Raw genomic sequence first — 12,284 nt, forward strand, 5'->3', positions numbered from 1 at the left:
GCGCAGCGCAACAATAAGTGGTATGAAGTGGTCTTTTAGAGGGGAAAAAAAAAAAAAAAAAAAAAAAAAACCCTAACCTAAAGTGAGTCACTTCTTTTATAACCTCAAAAAAATTAACAAAGTACGTAGGTCTGTAAACCGTTAATATATGAAGTGGGGAAAAGTCATGAATAACAAAAATACTTGAATTCAACGGTTAAAACCGAACCAGAAAATATCAGGACGAGTTTTGGAAGCCTTCTCCCCACTTCGTATGTTTGTCTTGTCTAAAAAATCATTGGTTTTGGTGTTTTATGATTGAAAAAAGATACCAAGAAAATGGATGAGAAATCGTTATTTAACATGAATTTAAAGTTTATTTTTAATGAACGTGTAATTCATGGACTAAAAAGGTAACAGAAAATTTTAAGATGGACGAAAAAATTATTTAAATATTGTAATTCGATGATGCGGCCATTTGCACATTTTCTTTTTCAATAAATCAATAAAGTATGAGTGTAAAAGGTCTAAAGAACCCTCGTTTAGGGAATGTAAACGGGAATACTTGTTATGGAGGCAAGGGTAATCTGGAAATTTTGAATGCAGAAAATTACAGGAAAATACCAAGTCAAATAATCAAAAAGAGATCCATCATTCACCCCAATCTATTCCACACGGCTACTGACCAGACTTGCAATTTCCACGAGTCCGACGAATACTAATCTTATATGAGGGCTGGAGGAGATTCTATTTTCTTCATTATAATCATATCTCTTCCTTATTCAATCACCGCCGGCGACCACCGGCAATGGCCACCACTCGCCACCTCTCTATCCTCTCTTTTTTCACTCTAATCCTATTGGTTCATGCCAGATTAAATCTCCACCCAACTGACCATGAAGCTCTGTTGGAAGTCTACAAGGATTTGGGTGTCTCAAGTGGCACAGACAACATTTGCAACGCCGCCGGAGTATTTTGTGAGCGGAGGATCTCCAACAACTCATATGTTCTCCGGGTAACCCGTATTGTTTTCAAGCCTCGCCGCCTGAGAGGCTCTATTTCTCCGGCGATTGGGAAGCTCTCGGAGCTTAAAGAGCTCTCTATACCAAACAACCATCTTGTGGACCAAATCCCAACTCAAATCACCGACTGCCGGAAACTGGAAGTTCTCGACCTTCATAGCAATAGGCTGTCAGGGAAAGTTCCCGCCGGGTTGTCTTCCCTCGTCCGTCTCCGGGTTCTAGATCTGTCCTCTAATAAGTTCTCCGGCGATCTGGATTTCTTGAAGTATTTCCCCAATCTTGAAAAGCTTTCCCTTGCCAATAACATGTTCGTCGGGAAAGTACCAGCCTCCTTGAGGTCTTTCAGAAACCTCCGATTCTTCAACATCTCCGGCAATAGTTTCTTGGAAGGCCCAATGCCGACAATGAAGCAATTCGAATCTCCATCGGAGGAGTTACAAAACGGAAACAAAAACCTCGTTCCTAGACGTTATGTCTTTGCGGAATCAAACAACACTTCTTCACCGGTAAGAAATCAAACGACAAACAGCGGTTCTAGATTTGATGATCTCCAAGCTCCGGCGCCAGCTCCGACATATGAGCCAAGCAAAAAACATAAGAGCAAGACGAAGAAAATCATACGTTGGGCACTTGGGTTTTTAGCAGGAGTCATAGCAGGAATTATATGCGGAACCATCGTGTCAATACTCTTTAAAATGATTCTGAATAAGATCAAAGGCACACCGAATGATTCCGGGCCTGCCATTTTCAGTCAACTTATTAAAGCCGAAGAACTCGCCTTTCTTGAGAAAGACGACGGAGTTGCATCCCTACAAATCATCGGAAAAGGTGGGTGTGGAGAAGTATACAAGTGCGAATTGCCGGAAAGCAAAGTCAAAACAATTGCCATAAAGAAGATCATACAGCCTCCAAAGGATGCCACAGAGCTCGCCGAAGAAGACACAAAGCTTCTCAACAAGAAAATGCGACAAATCAAATCAGAAATCCAAACCGTCGGCCAAATCAGACACCGGAATTTACTTCCATTATTAGCTCATGTTTCCCGGCCAAATTGTCACTACCTAGTGTACGAATTCATGAAGAACGGCAGTTTACAAGACATTTTACAGCAAGTCAAAGAAGGTAGCCGGGAACTCGATTGGCTCGCGAGACACAGGGTGGCGCTCGGAGTAGCTGCCGGACTGGAGTATCTTCACATGAGTCACACTCCTCGTATAGTTCACAGAGATTTAAAACCAGCCAATGTCCTTCTTGACGATGACATGGAAGCTCGGATAGCAGATTTTGGGCTTGCGAAATCAATCCCAGATGCCGATACACACATGACGAGCTCAAATGTCGCCGGAACTTTAGGATACATCGCGCCGGAGTATCACCAGACTATGAAATTTACCGATAAATGTGATATCTACAGTTTTGGGATATTGTTGGCAGTTCTGGTGATGGGGAAGCTTCCTTCGGATGAGTTTTTTCAGCGGACATCTGAGATGAGTTTGGTGAAATGGATGAGAAATGTGATTACATCTGAGGACCCAAAACAAGCGATTGATTCGAAGCTTTTGGGGAATGGTTATGAGGAACAGATGCTTCTTGTTCTTAAGATTGCTTGCTTCTGTACCATGGATAATCCGAAAGAAAGGCCCAACAGTAAGGATGCTAGGTTGATGTTGGCTCAGATTAATCATTAAGTATCGAATGTGGAAATTAGCATCAACATGTGTTAGTTTCTATATCAAGTGTTTATAATTATATATAGTTGTTTCATGTACCAAAACTTGTATTAATTTTTATAGTAAATGTTTTAAATGTTTCCATATGAGGAAATATGTAACAAGTTTTATATCAAATGAATATTTTTCTCTAAAAGTTTGATATCTAAAATGGATCTCAAATATGTATGTATGAATCTGAAAAGGATTTATATCAAATCGATCTTTTTTTCTCATAAAGATTTTGTTTTCTTTGGTAAACAAAGCAAGGAAGACTTGGGAAAAGTCGTCTTTCATCTAAAGCCATTCTGTCATAATTATGAGGATATTAATTGTAAGGCCGTCGTTGACCCACAACAACGAAGTGAAAACGCACCACTTGCTGATTAACAATCATCTCATAATCCGTTCCGTTTCCTCTCATTAGTGGAAAATATTTGGAAAGGGAAGCAATTTAATATCAAAATCATAATATATCACAAACTGACACATGAAAGATGCTTATGAACTTTTGACAATAATTAAAAACTTAAATCGGGTAGCAAATTTTTTGCATAAACTAATTTCCGGTGCAATTTTATGTTAAACTAGCCGATTAAACCAAATTCGAAGCAAACCTAAAGGACGGATGAGAAGGGAAATTGATTGTGAAGTGGATTGAAAATGAGTTAGGAAAGGGAGTGAATTACCGATTGCGATTTTGCTCCAAATCATTTTACAATCTATAAGTGTTCCAACGTGTAATTCTCATTACCTTCAAAGTGATACAATATACGGATATATACAATACATACAAAGACATGGGTTAAATTTGAGTGAACTAAATACAATGGGCCACATAAATATAATAATACACATACAAATAGTCTAACAACCCCCCACAATCGGAACGGGAGGACGGGAACGGTCGTTTGGATCTGAAGTCAAGAAACAACAATGAGGGTAGTCTTTTGGTGAAGATATTTGCATACTAGGACAAGATGGAAAATGTAGACCCCGAACAAAATGGAACATGTAGACCCCGAACCCGACCCATGACAATTTTATCTTTGACGAAGTGAATGTTAATATCGATGTGCTTCGAACGTTGATGTTGAATCGGGTTAGAGGATAGGTACACAACGTTGGTATTATCAAAGTAAACTAGAGTAGTCGTGAGAGGAGGATATGACAACTCATGTAACGGATTGCAAAGCCAGTACGTCTCTGCAACAACATTTGCAACGGTACTCAGCTTTGACACTGGATCGAGAGATGATACCTTGTCTCGTGGATTACCTTGTCTCTTGGATGAAGATGAGACAAGGTTCTGCCCGAGAGACACATAGTATCTGGATGTGGATCATCAAGAAGTGGGGCATCCGACCTAGTTTGCATCGGAGTAAGCAACCAAACCACGAGAAGATGACGGATACAATTGTAACCCATGATGAAGGGTACCATGATGTATTTCAGAATGTATTTGAGAGCCAAGAAATGAGACTCTCGAGGATCATGCATAAATAGACAGATCTTGCTGAACAATATAGGTGATATTCGACCGAGTAAAAGTCAGGTATTATAAGGCTCCAACAAGGCTGCGATAAAGGGACGGATTCGTGATAGGAGAATCGGTCCCGTCTAGTTTAGTTGATGTGTTAGTAGGAGTGCGAGATGGTTTGCAATTGGTCATGTGAGCTCATTCAAGGATCTCGGAGGCATATTTTTGTTGAGATAAAAACATATCATGTCGATCTCTAGTGACAACAATACTAAGAAAATAGTTCAAAGAGCCCACATCTATCATAGAAAACTCTAAACATAAAGTGGTGATAATCTGTTGAAGGAGAGTTGTAGAAGAAGCTGTCAATACAATGTCATCTACATATAGGAGGAGATACGCAAGATGATGTCCTTGTCTATAGACAAACATATAAGAGTCTGATCGGTTGTTATCAAACCTGTGAACAGTATAAAACTAAGCAAACCTATGGTACCAATCCTGACGTGCCTGTTTACGTCCATACAAAGACTTTTGAAGTAAATAGACATGATGAGGAGTGCAATGATCTCGGAAGCCCGACGGTTGGTGGATGTAAATGGTTTCTAGTAGGTGACCATGAAGAAATGCATTCTTCACATCCAACTAATAAACATGCCAATGGTGGGACGTAGCTAAACTAAGAACAGTCCAAATAGTAGTCGAATTGACAACTAGGCTAAATGTCTTGTTACAATCACTTTTCGAGTTGTTGACTACGACCATTGGCAATAAGTCCCGCCTTGTAGCGCGCTAAAGAACCATATGCATTATGTTTCTTTTTAAACAACCAAATAAAATCAACCACATTAACATTGGAAGGCTGAGGCATAAGTACCCAAGTTCCGTTAGAAATAAGTGTATTACATTCATCGTGCATAGGTTTTAGCTAATTTGGATCTCTAAAGGTTTGAGAATAGTTTATTGGAAAATGAGAGGATTCGGGATTAGAGTCGTTGTGAATATTATGTTTGTTGATAGGTTTAACTACATCGTGTCGACCACGACTGGTAATGGAATGAGTGTGAGAGGGAGAGGAAATAATATTTTGGTCGGTTTGTGAAAGAATAGAGATATGAGGGTCAATGGTGATCAGAGAGTAGAGAGAAGCATCGAAGATCCTGACAGATGTCTTGTTGCAGGTAGGAGTTATGACAACCGAAAAATCATCTGAGGAAGCAACGGAAGGGATGTCGGATGGAGAGACATCCTTGATGTGGATGGGAAAAAACAAGCCAAGAAGAAAAGAGGGGTGGCTCGGATCATTGAAGCAATTTTGACAATTATCAAAGTTGATAAACTCATACTCGAGAGAGCGAAGAGGTGTCATAGAATCGAAAGGAAAACCCTATTAAACAAAGGTGACACGGAGAGAGAAAATGATATAATTGGTGTGAAGGTTAAGACAATGGAACCCTTTGTGATCGAGAGGATATCCAAGAAAGATGCATGTAACAGATCGAGGTTGTAATTTGAGAGTGTTATTTAGGTGTGGGAAACATAGACAACCAAAAATGTGTAGGTAAGAAGATGACAGAGTTTTGTTGAACAATTTGTGATATGGAGTGTCATTGTTTAGGGTAGTGGAAGGAAGGATGTTTAAAAGGTGATTTGATGTGTGTAAACCTTCCACCGAATATGTTGGTGGAATATGAGCTTGAAATCAGAGAGTATGTATAATAGTATGTGACAACCTGAAATTTCTAACTTGTACGATTGGTCAATTATATTAGTATTAAATTCGATTATGCCACCATTTAACACAGTTTAAAGGTTTAATAAGCATTCTAAGCCTCGTACAATCAAATTTTGGGTTCTAGGTCGAGCAATACCAAGTCATAGTACAACAACTAGGCCATACACCATCTTTAGAGGAGTGTACGACCGTACACATGGGTGTGCGGCCGCACACCCACCCTTCAACCGTATACCCACCTCTATATATAAGAGGAGACCCCTTCATTCATTCTTTTCCCCTTTTGGTTGCACACTACTTTCTCTCTCTAGAATCTTCATATAAGGACCCTCCAAAGGTTTAAAAAACATAAGTATTCCAACATCTAGCTTGTTATACTTGTAATACTTCTTGATCCAAGCCTTAATTCATCAAGTTCCATCATGTTCTTCATCCTTTGAAGGTATACGGCCGCATACCTTCATAAGGTGGCCGTACACACCTTAAAGGCTCTCCAAAGTGAGAGTTTGGCCTCCGTCTGCTAGTTGGACTTGGTATTAGCCTTGAAGCACCTCAAAATCAACATTTTGGGCATAGATGAAGAGTGTACGATCGCACACCCCTTTGTACGGCCGCCCACTCCTATGTACGGCCGCACACACACACTTACGACCTTACACCTACTTTAATGCTCATATTTGGCCTTAAACTCGCTAAAACCACTAAGTATGGGACCTAGAGCACTCCTTGAATGCTTGTAGAACCTTGGAAACACCTCAAAAACACTCCCCATCATGAGTGTACGGCTGTACACTCATGGGCCGTACACCCATGGCCGTACACACCCTTAGGGTGGCCGTATACCTTCCTCGTTCGATCATTTATGGTTCTGACACTTAGTTCAAGCATTTTCAGGTCCTTAGGATGGTTTCCCGTCATGTTTAGTCATGGAATACCTTAATCTAATACATATATGTGTTACTATATGTTAATAGGATCCACTTGCATACGAAACATCAGTTGACACTCAACACTCATACCAATCGTACAGATGGATTCTACATTAAACTGTGAGTTCATACCCCTACACTTTTATGAGTTTTTTATAACGTTTTCAGGGGGAATACAAGTCACACATAAAGGTTTTCACAAATTAAAAATTGATGCAATTACAACAGTTTTACATCGAACTTTTAGATAACTTATCCCTTTTGTATTATGCGGAGCATAAGGGACACTTTCTAAACATAATTCCATAGTTTTCAGAAAAATCCATGAACATAACATACCAGTCAAACTATAATAGGATAGTTTGGGGAATTCTTTACCGGTTTTACAGATTCAAACACATACATTATTACAGATTTAGTTTATCCATTTTTATCTACAGATAACAAGAGTATCTTACTAAATAATTATTTGGTGTATAATTATTTACACCATTTACCAACGATTTCGAACTCAAGAATAACCAAACCACACGTAAACTAGTTAATACAGGATTGTGAGACCTATCTTCGTTATGCCCTTTGGGGTACGAGTAAATCATCACCTTTAGTATTACCAGAGTCTCCTGGAGGAGAACATGAAATTTGTGAATAGATCTATTTGGGACCAACAATCCCACACCTGAACTATTAGCTACAGTTAGGCGGGCACGCCTGGGGTGACAAATTTGGTAATCGTACGACGCCTAAAGAAACATCATGGAGGTCATTAGTCATATTAGCATGGTTATACGAACTCACAATAACATAACTAACCTTTGATTACGGGATTTTCCTTCTTCAATAGTTTTATTTTGATTAATAAGACTACCTATCTACTTATTGGAGGATATTCCAGGGATATAATCTTCGTTTTATTTTGAGTAATAAAACTACCTTACTCACTGGCGGTAGTCAGGGTTTTCAAACGAAACGTACCTCACTTACTGGCGGTAGCCAGGGTTTTCGATAGAACGTATCTTACTTACTGGTAGTAGCCAAGGTTTTCGAACGAAACATATTTTATTTACTGGTGATTGACCAGGATTTCGATACAAACGATATTTACTTATAATGAAAAGGAATCATTTGTACACATTCAGTTACTAGTTTCCAATACAAAAACATGCTTATGAACTCACCAGCTTTATGCTGATACATTTTCAAAACCGCTTGTATCCCTCAGGTCAACGATAGATAGGTACCTTTGCCAGCTTTTGGAGAAGACGGAGCATTTTGGAGTCTCGTCTTTATCTTTTGCTATTTTTGATGTATACAAACTATGCTTTCAACATATGTAAATAATCCTATTATTATGTAATGGTTGTGTTTTACTTTGATTGCTATTATACGATTGTTGTATACTTTTAAAATATAAGTATTTTACAAAAAGTATACTAGTATCCCTACATACTAGAAATAGTATCATAAGTAGAACAAAACAAAAGTATTTGGATGTTGGACATTGCGGTTAAATCTTGGTAGTTATGTAATCATGTCTAGGGTGAATATAGCCTAATCAACTATATTTATTCGAGACATGACCAACATGTGCTTAGGAGTGAATGTGGTGTTGCGGCAGGCCTAAAACTTACCAAGTATTCCTACAACAACATATCGATATAACAAAATCTAAAACTTAAAATACTATAGGAGTATTTTAGTCAGAGCTGAATACAGGGTAGAGATTCATTCCAAAGTGTTGCTACTCATTCATTCTTAGCGATAGTTTACTTGCATTAGTAAGTCTTCCTTGTTTATCGCTTAGTATAACATTTTATCTAACATATAGAGATATACCTCGATTTATATCTCTTGATTCGAAAGTCTAAGGGACTTACCCATCTTCTTCTTCCTGATATAGAACATGATACCTCCAAAGAAAAGACCCAACAAAAAGAACAACAATCCCTTGATGGATCCAACGCCACAACCACCTCCTCAGTTCAATCCCGCTATGTTCCAGGCAGCTGTTACTACCGCTGTGACTGCCGCTTTGTCACAAATTAATCCTGGCGGCTCTGGTGGTTCCGCGAGTGGTATTCATTCCCAAAATCATGAAGGTAGTCAAGGGCACCAGAAGGAGTTCTCCTATAAAGACTTCATGAAAACCCACATCTTTCGACGACAATGGAGGTGTTATTGCCCCGAGTCGATGGTTCGAGAAAATAAAGTCCATCTTTGAAATGTGCTCTTGTTCTGAAGCCAATAAGGTGAAATTCGTTGCTTGCACTTTCACCAATAGAGCGTTGACTTAGTGGAATAGTTGGGTCAAATCCCTAACCCTGCCAGTAGTAAATGCTATGGGTTAGGAGAGCTAGAAGGAGCTCATGCTTGCTGAGTACTGCCCACGGGGCGAGATGCAGAAATTGGAACACGAGCTATGGAACTTGAAAATGAAGGGTTCCGAAATTGCATCCTACACTTCTAGGTTTGAAGACCTAGCACTTCTTTGCTCGGGAATGGTCACCCCGGAAAACAAGAAGATAGAGAGATACATTTGGGGATTGATGCCCCCAACTCAAGGGAATGTCTTGGATGCCAGGCTAATCACTTTTGACAGCGCCAAGTTCCTGAAACAAACTCTCATAGATCACAGGGTTGATCTGGATAAAGTGACAGCCGCTCCCGAACCAGCAAAAAGGGAGTGGTGAGAAGAGAAAGTTCTGGAAGCAGCGAAAGTGCCAGTCTTCGCAGGAGCCTTCCAAGAAACAACATACGGTGGCAGTCTACGCTGCTACTACTCCTGTCGTTGCTCCTACAACTAAAGCATCTACCAGTGGATATACTGGTAGCCTCCCTTGGTGCAACAAATGCAACTATCATCATCACATTTCTCTGGCCCATGCCGTGAAATGCTTTGCAACAACTATGGAAAGAAGGGTCACATGGCTCGAGGTTGCAGAACACCACTACAACCAACCAATCATGCACCTGGAGCAGGTGTTGGTCAAGCTTGTTATGGCTGTGGGAAATCGGGCATTATAGAAGAAACTGACCCAAGGAAACAACTGGCAACACCGGGAGAGTTCTAGCGATGGGGGCAAGAGGAGGCAGTTGCTGACCCTACCGTTGTTACGGGTACGTTCCTCCTTGACAACTCATATGCATGCATTCTTTTCGATTCTGGTACGAAGAGAAGTTTTGTTAGTCATGCATTCAAGAATCTTCTCAAACATAAACCTCAACCCTTAACTGAAACATTTACCGTCGAGATGGCTAACGGTGAGAAGGAGAGCACCAACGACATATTCCTGAGTTGTACCCTTACCCTAAACGATCATTCCTTTCCAATCGATCTTATGCCAGTCTCCATAAAGAGCTTCGATGTCATCATTGGCATGGATTGGTTGAGCCCCAATCGTGCTGATATCCTTTGTTATGAAAAGGCTATTTGTCTCAATCTTCCCTCTGGTGAAACCCTCATGATTTATGGCGATAAACTCAGTTCAAACCTCCGTATCATTTCTTGCATCAAAGCTCATAAACTTTTGCGAAAGGAGTGTCATGCATTCCTAGCCCATGTCATAAACGAGAAGCAGGAAGTTAAAGACCTTGAGAGCATCCCCGAAGTCTGCAACTTTCCCGATGTCTTTACCGTAGAGCTTCCAGGAATTCCTCTAGAGCGCCAAGTCGAGTTTCGCATCGACTTAATCCCAGGAGCTACCCCCATAGCTAATTCCCCTTACCACCTAGTGACAGTAGAAATGCAATAGTTATCCAGTCAGCTCAACGAGCTACTCAACAAAGGATTCATCAGATCGAGTTCCTCGCCTTGGGGAGCTCTGATACTGTTTGTGAAAAAGAAGGATGGATCTTTTTGGATGTGCATTGACTACCGCGAACTAAACAAGCTCACCGTCAAGAACCGTTACCACCTTCCTCGAACTGACGACCTCTTCGACCAACTTCAAGGAGCCATCTATTTCTCAAAAATAGATTTAAGATCAGGGTACCATCAACTGCGAGTCCTCAAGGGCGATGCTCCTAAGACAGCATTTCAAACTCGCTATGGTCACTACGAATTCGTAGTAATGCCCTTCGGTCTAACCAACGCACCAGCCGTATTCATGGACCTGATGAATCGGGTGTGTCGTCCTTTCCTGTACAAGTTCGTTATAGTGTTCATTGACGACATACTTGTCTGTTCCAAAAGTGAGGAAGATCACAGACAGCACTTGAGATTTGTGCTAGAAACTCTAAGGATGGAGAAGCTATACGCAAAATTCTCCAAGTGCAAATTATGGATTCGAAAAGTAACCTTCCGAGGTCACGTGGTAAGCGAAGAAGGCATACACATGGACCCTTCAAAGATCAAGGCGATAGAGAACTGTTCAACATTGAATATGTCCACAAAAATCCGCCAATTCTTGGGTCTCGCTGGCTATTATCGCAGGTTTATCCAGAATTTCTCTAGAATTGCCAAACCCCTAACCACTCTAAATCAGAAAGGTGTACCCTTTTTTTGGAGTGAAAAGCAAGACACTGCGTTCCAAACATTGAAGCAAGCCCTATGCAACACACCTATCATGTCTCTATCCGAAGGGACAGAGGACTTCGTTGTCTACTATGATGCATCCAATCAGGGCTTAGGTTGTGTACTCATGTAGTGAGGAAAAGTTATTGATTATGCCTCACGACAGCTGAAAGCACCAACTCACAACCTGGAGTTGGGAGCAGTGGTCTTTGGATTGAAGATATGGAGACATTACCTTTACGAAACCAAGTGCAACGTCTTTACCGACCACAAGATCCTACAACATATCTTCAATCAGAAAGAGTTGAACATGAGACAACGACGATGGGTAGAGCTACTCTATGATTACGAGTGTGAAATACGCTACCATCCCGTCAAGGCCAATGTGGTAGCAGATTCCCTCAGCCGGAAAGAGTACTCAAGTCATAGTGGAAAAGCACTAACCATGACTATCCATTCCCACTTATCCGCACAAACCAGAGAGGCTCAGATAGAAGCTGTAAAACCAGAGAACGTGACGGATGAAGCCTTGAAAGGAATGGAGAAAAACTTAGAGGTCAAGGGAGGCGGAGTCTATTATTTCATGAGCCAGATCTAGACCCCAAAGTTTGGTGGTTATAGAGAGGTTATCATGAACGAAGTTCACAAGACCAGATACTCCGTTCACCCAGGTTCGGACAAGATGTACCTTGATCTCAACAAACTATATTGTTAGTCAAACATGAAAGCGGAGATCGCTACCTTCGTGGGCGAGTGTCTGACTTGCGCCAAGGTGAAGGTCGAATATCAGAAGCCCTCGAGTTTGCTTTAGCAGCCGGAAATACATGAGTGGGAGTGGGAGAGGATTACTATGGATTTAATCACTAATTTACCCAGATCTACAAGTGGATACAATACCATCTGGGTAATAGTCGACC

At 40.7% G+C, this 12,284-nt stretch overlaps 1 protein-coding gene across 1 annotated transcript; it reads left to right on the forward strand.

Moving 5' to 3' along the window:
• The first annotated feature begins 669 nt into the window (after positions 1-669).
• LOC145042526 (leucine-rich repeat receptor-like serine/threonine/tyrosine-protein kinase SOBIR1) lies at positions 670-2,867 on the forward strand. Its single transcript, XM_078990970.1, has one exon. It carries the CDS (start codon positions 788-790, stop codon positions 2,687-2,689), a length of 1,902 nt encoding a protein of 633 aa, XP_078847096.1. The 5' UTR covers positions 670-787; the 3' UTR covers positions 2,690-2,867.
• Positions 2,868-12,284: the final 9,417 nt, after the last annotated feature.

This window comes from Lactuca saligna, chromosome 4 (assembly GCF_052625555.1).
Source record: "Lactuca saligna cultivar CGN05327 chromosome 4, ASM5262555v1, whole genome shotgun sequence".
Classification (NCBI taxonomy): domain Eukaryota; kingdom Viridiplantae; phylum Streptophyta; class Magnoliopsida; order Asterales; family Asteraceae; genus Lactuca; species Lactuca saligna.

What these genes read in the sequence shown, in the direction of transcription:
- LOC145042526 (XM_078990970.1), top strand. Translation starts at nt 788, where the DNA reads ATGGCCACCACTCGCCACCTCTCTATCCTCTCTTTTTTCACTCTAATC.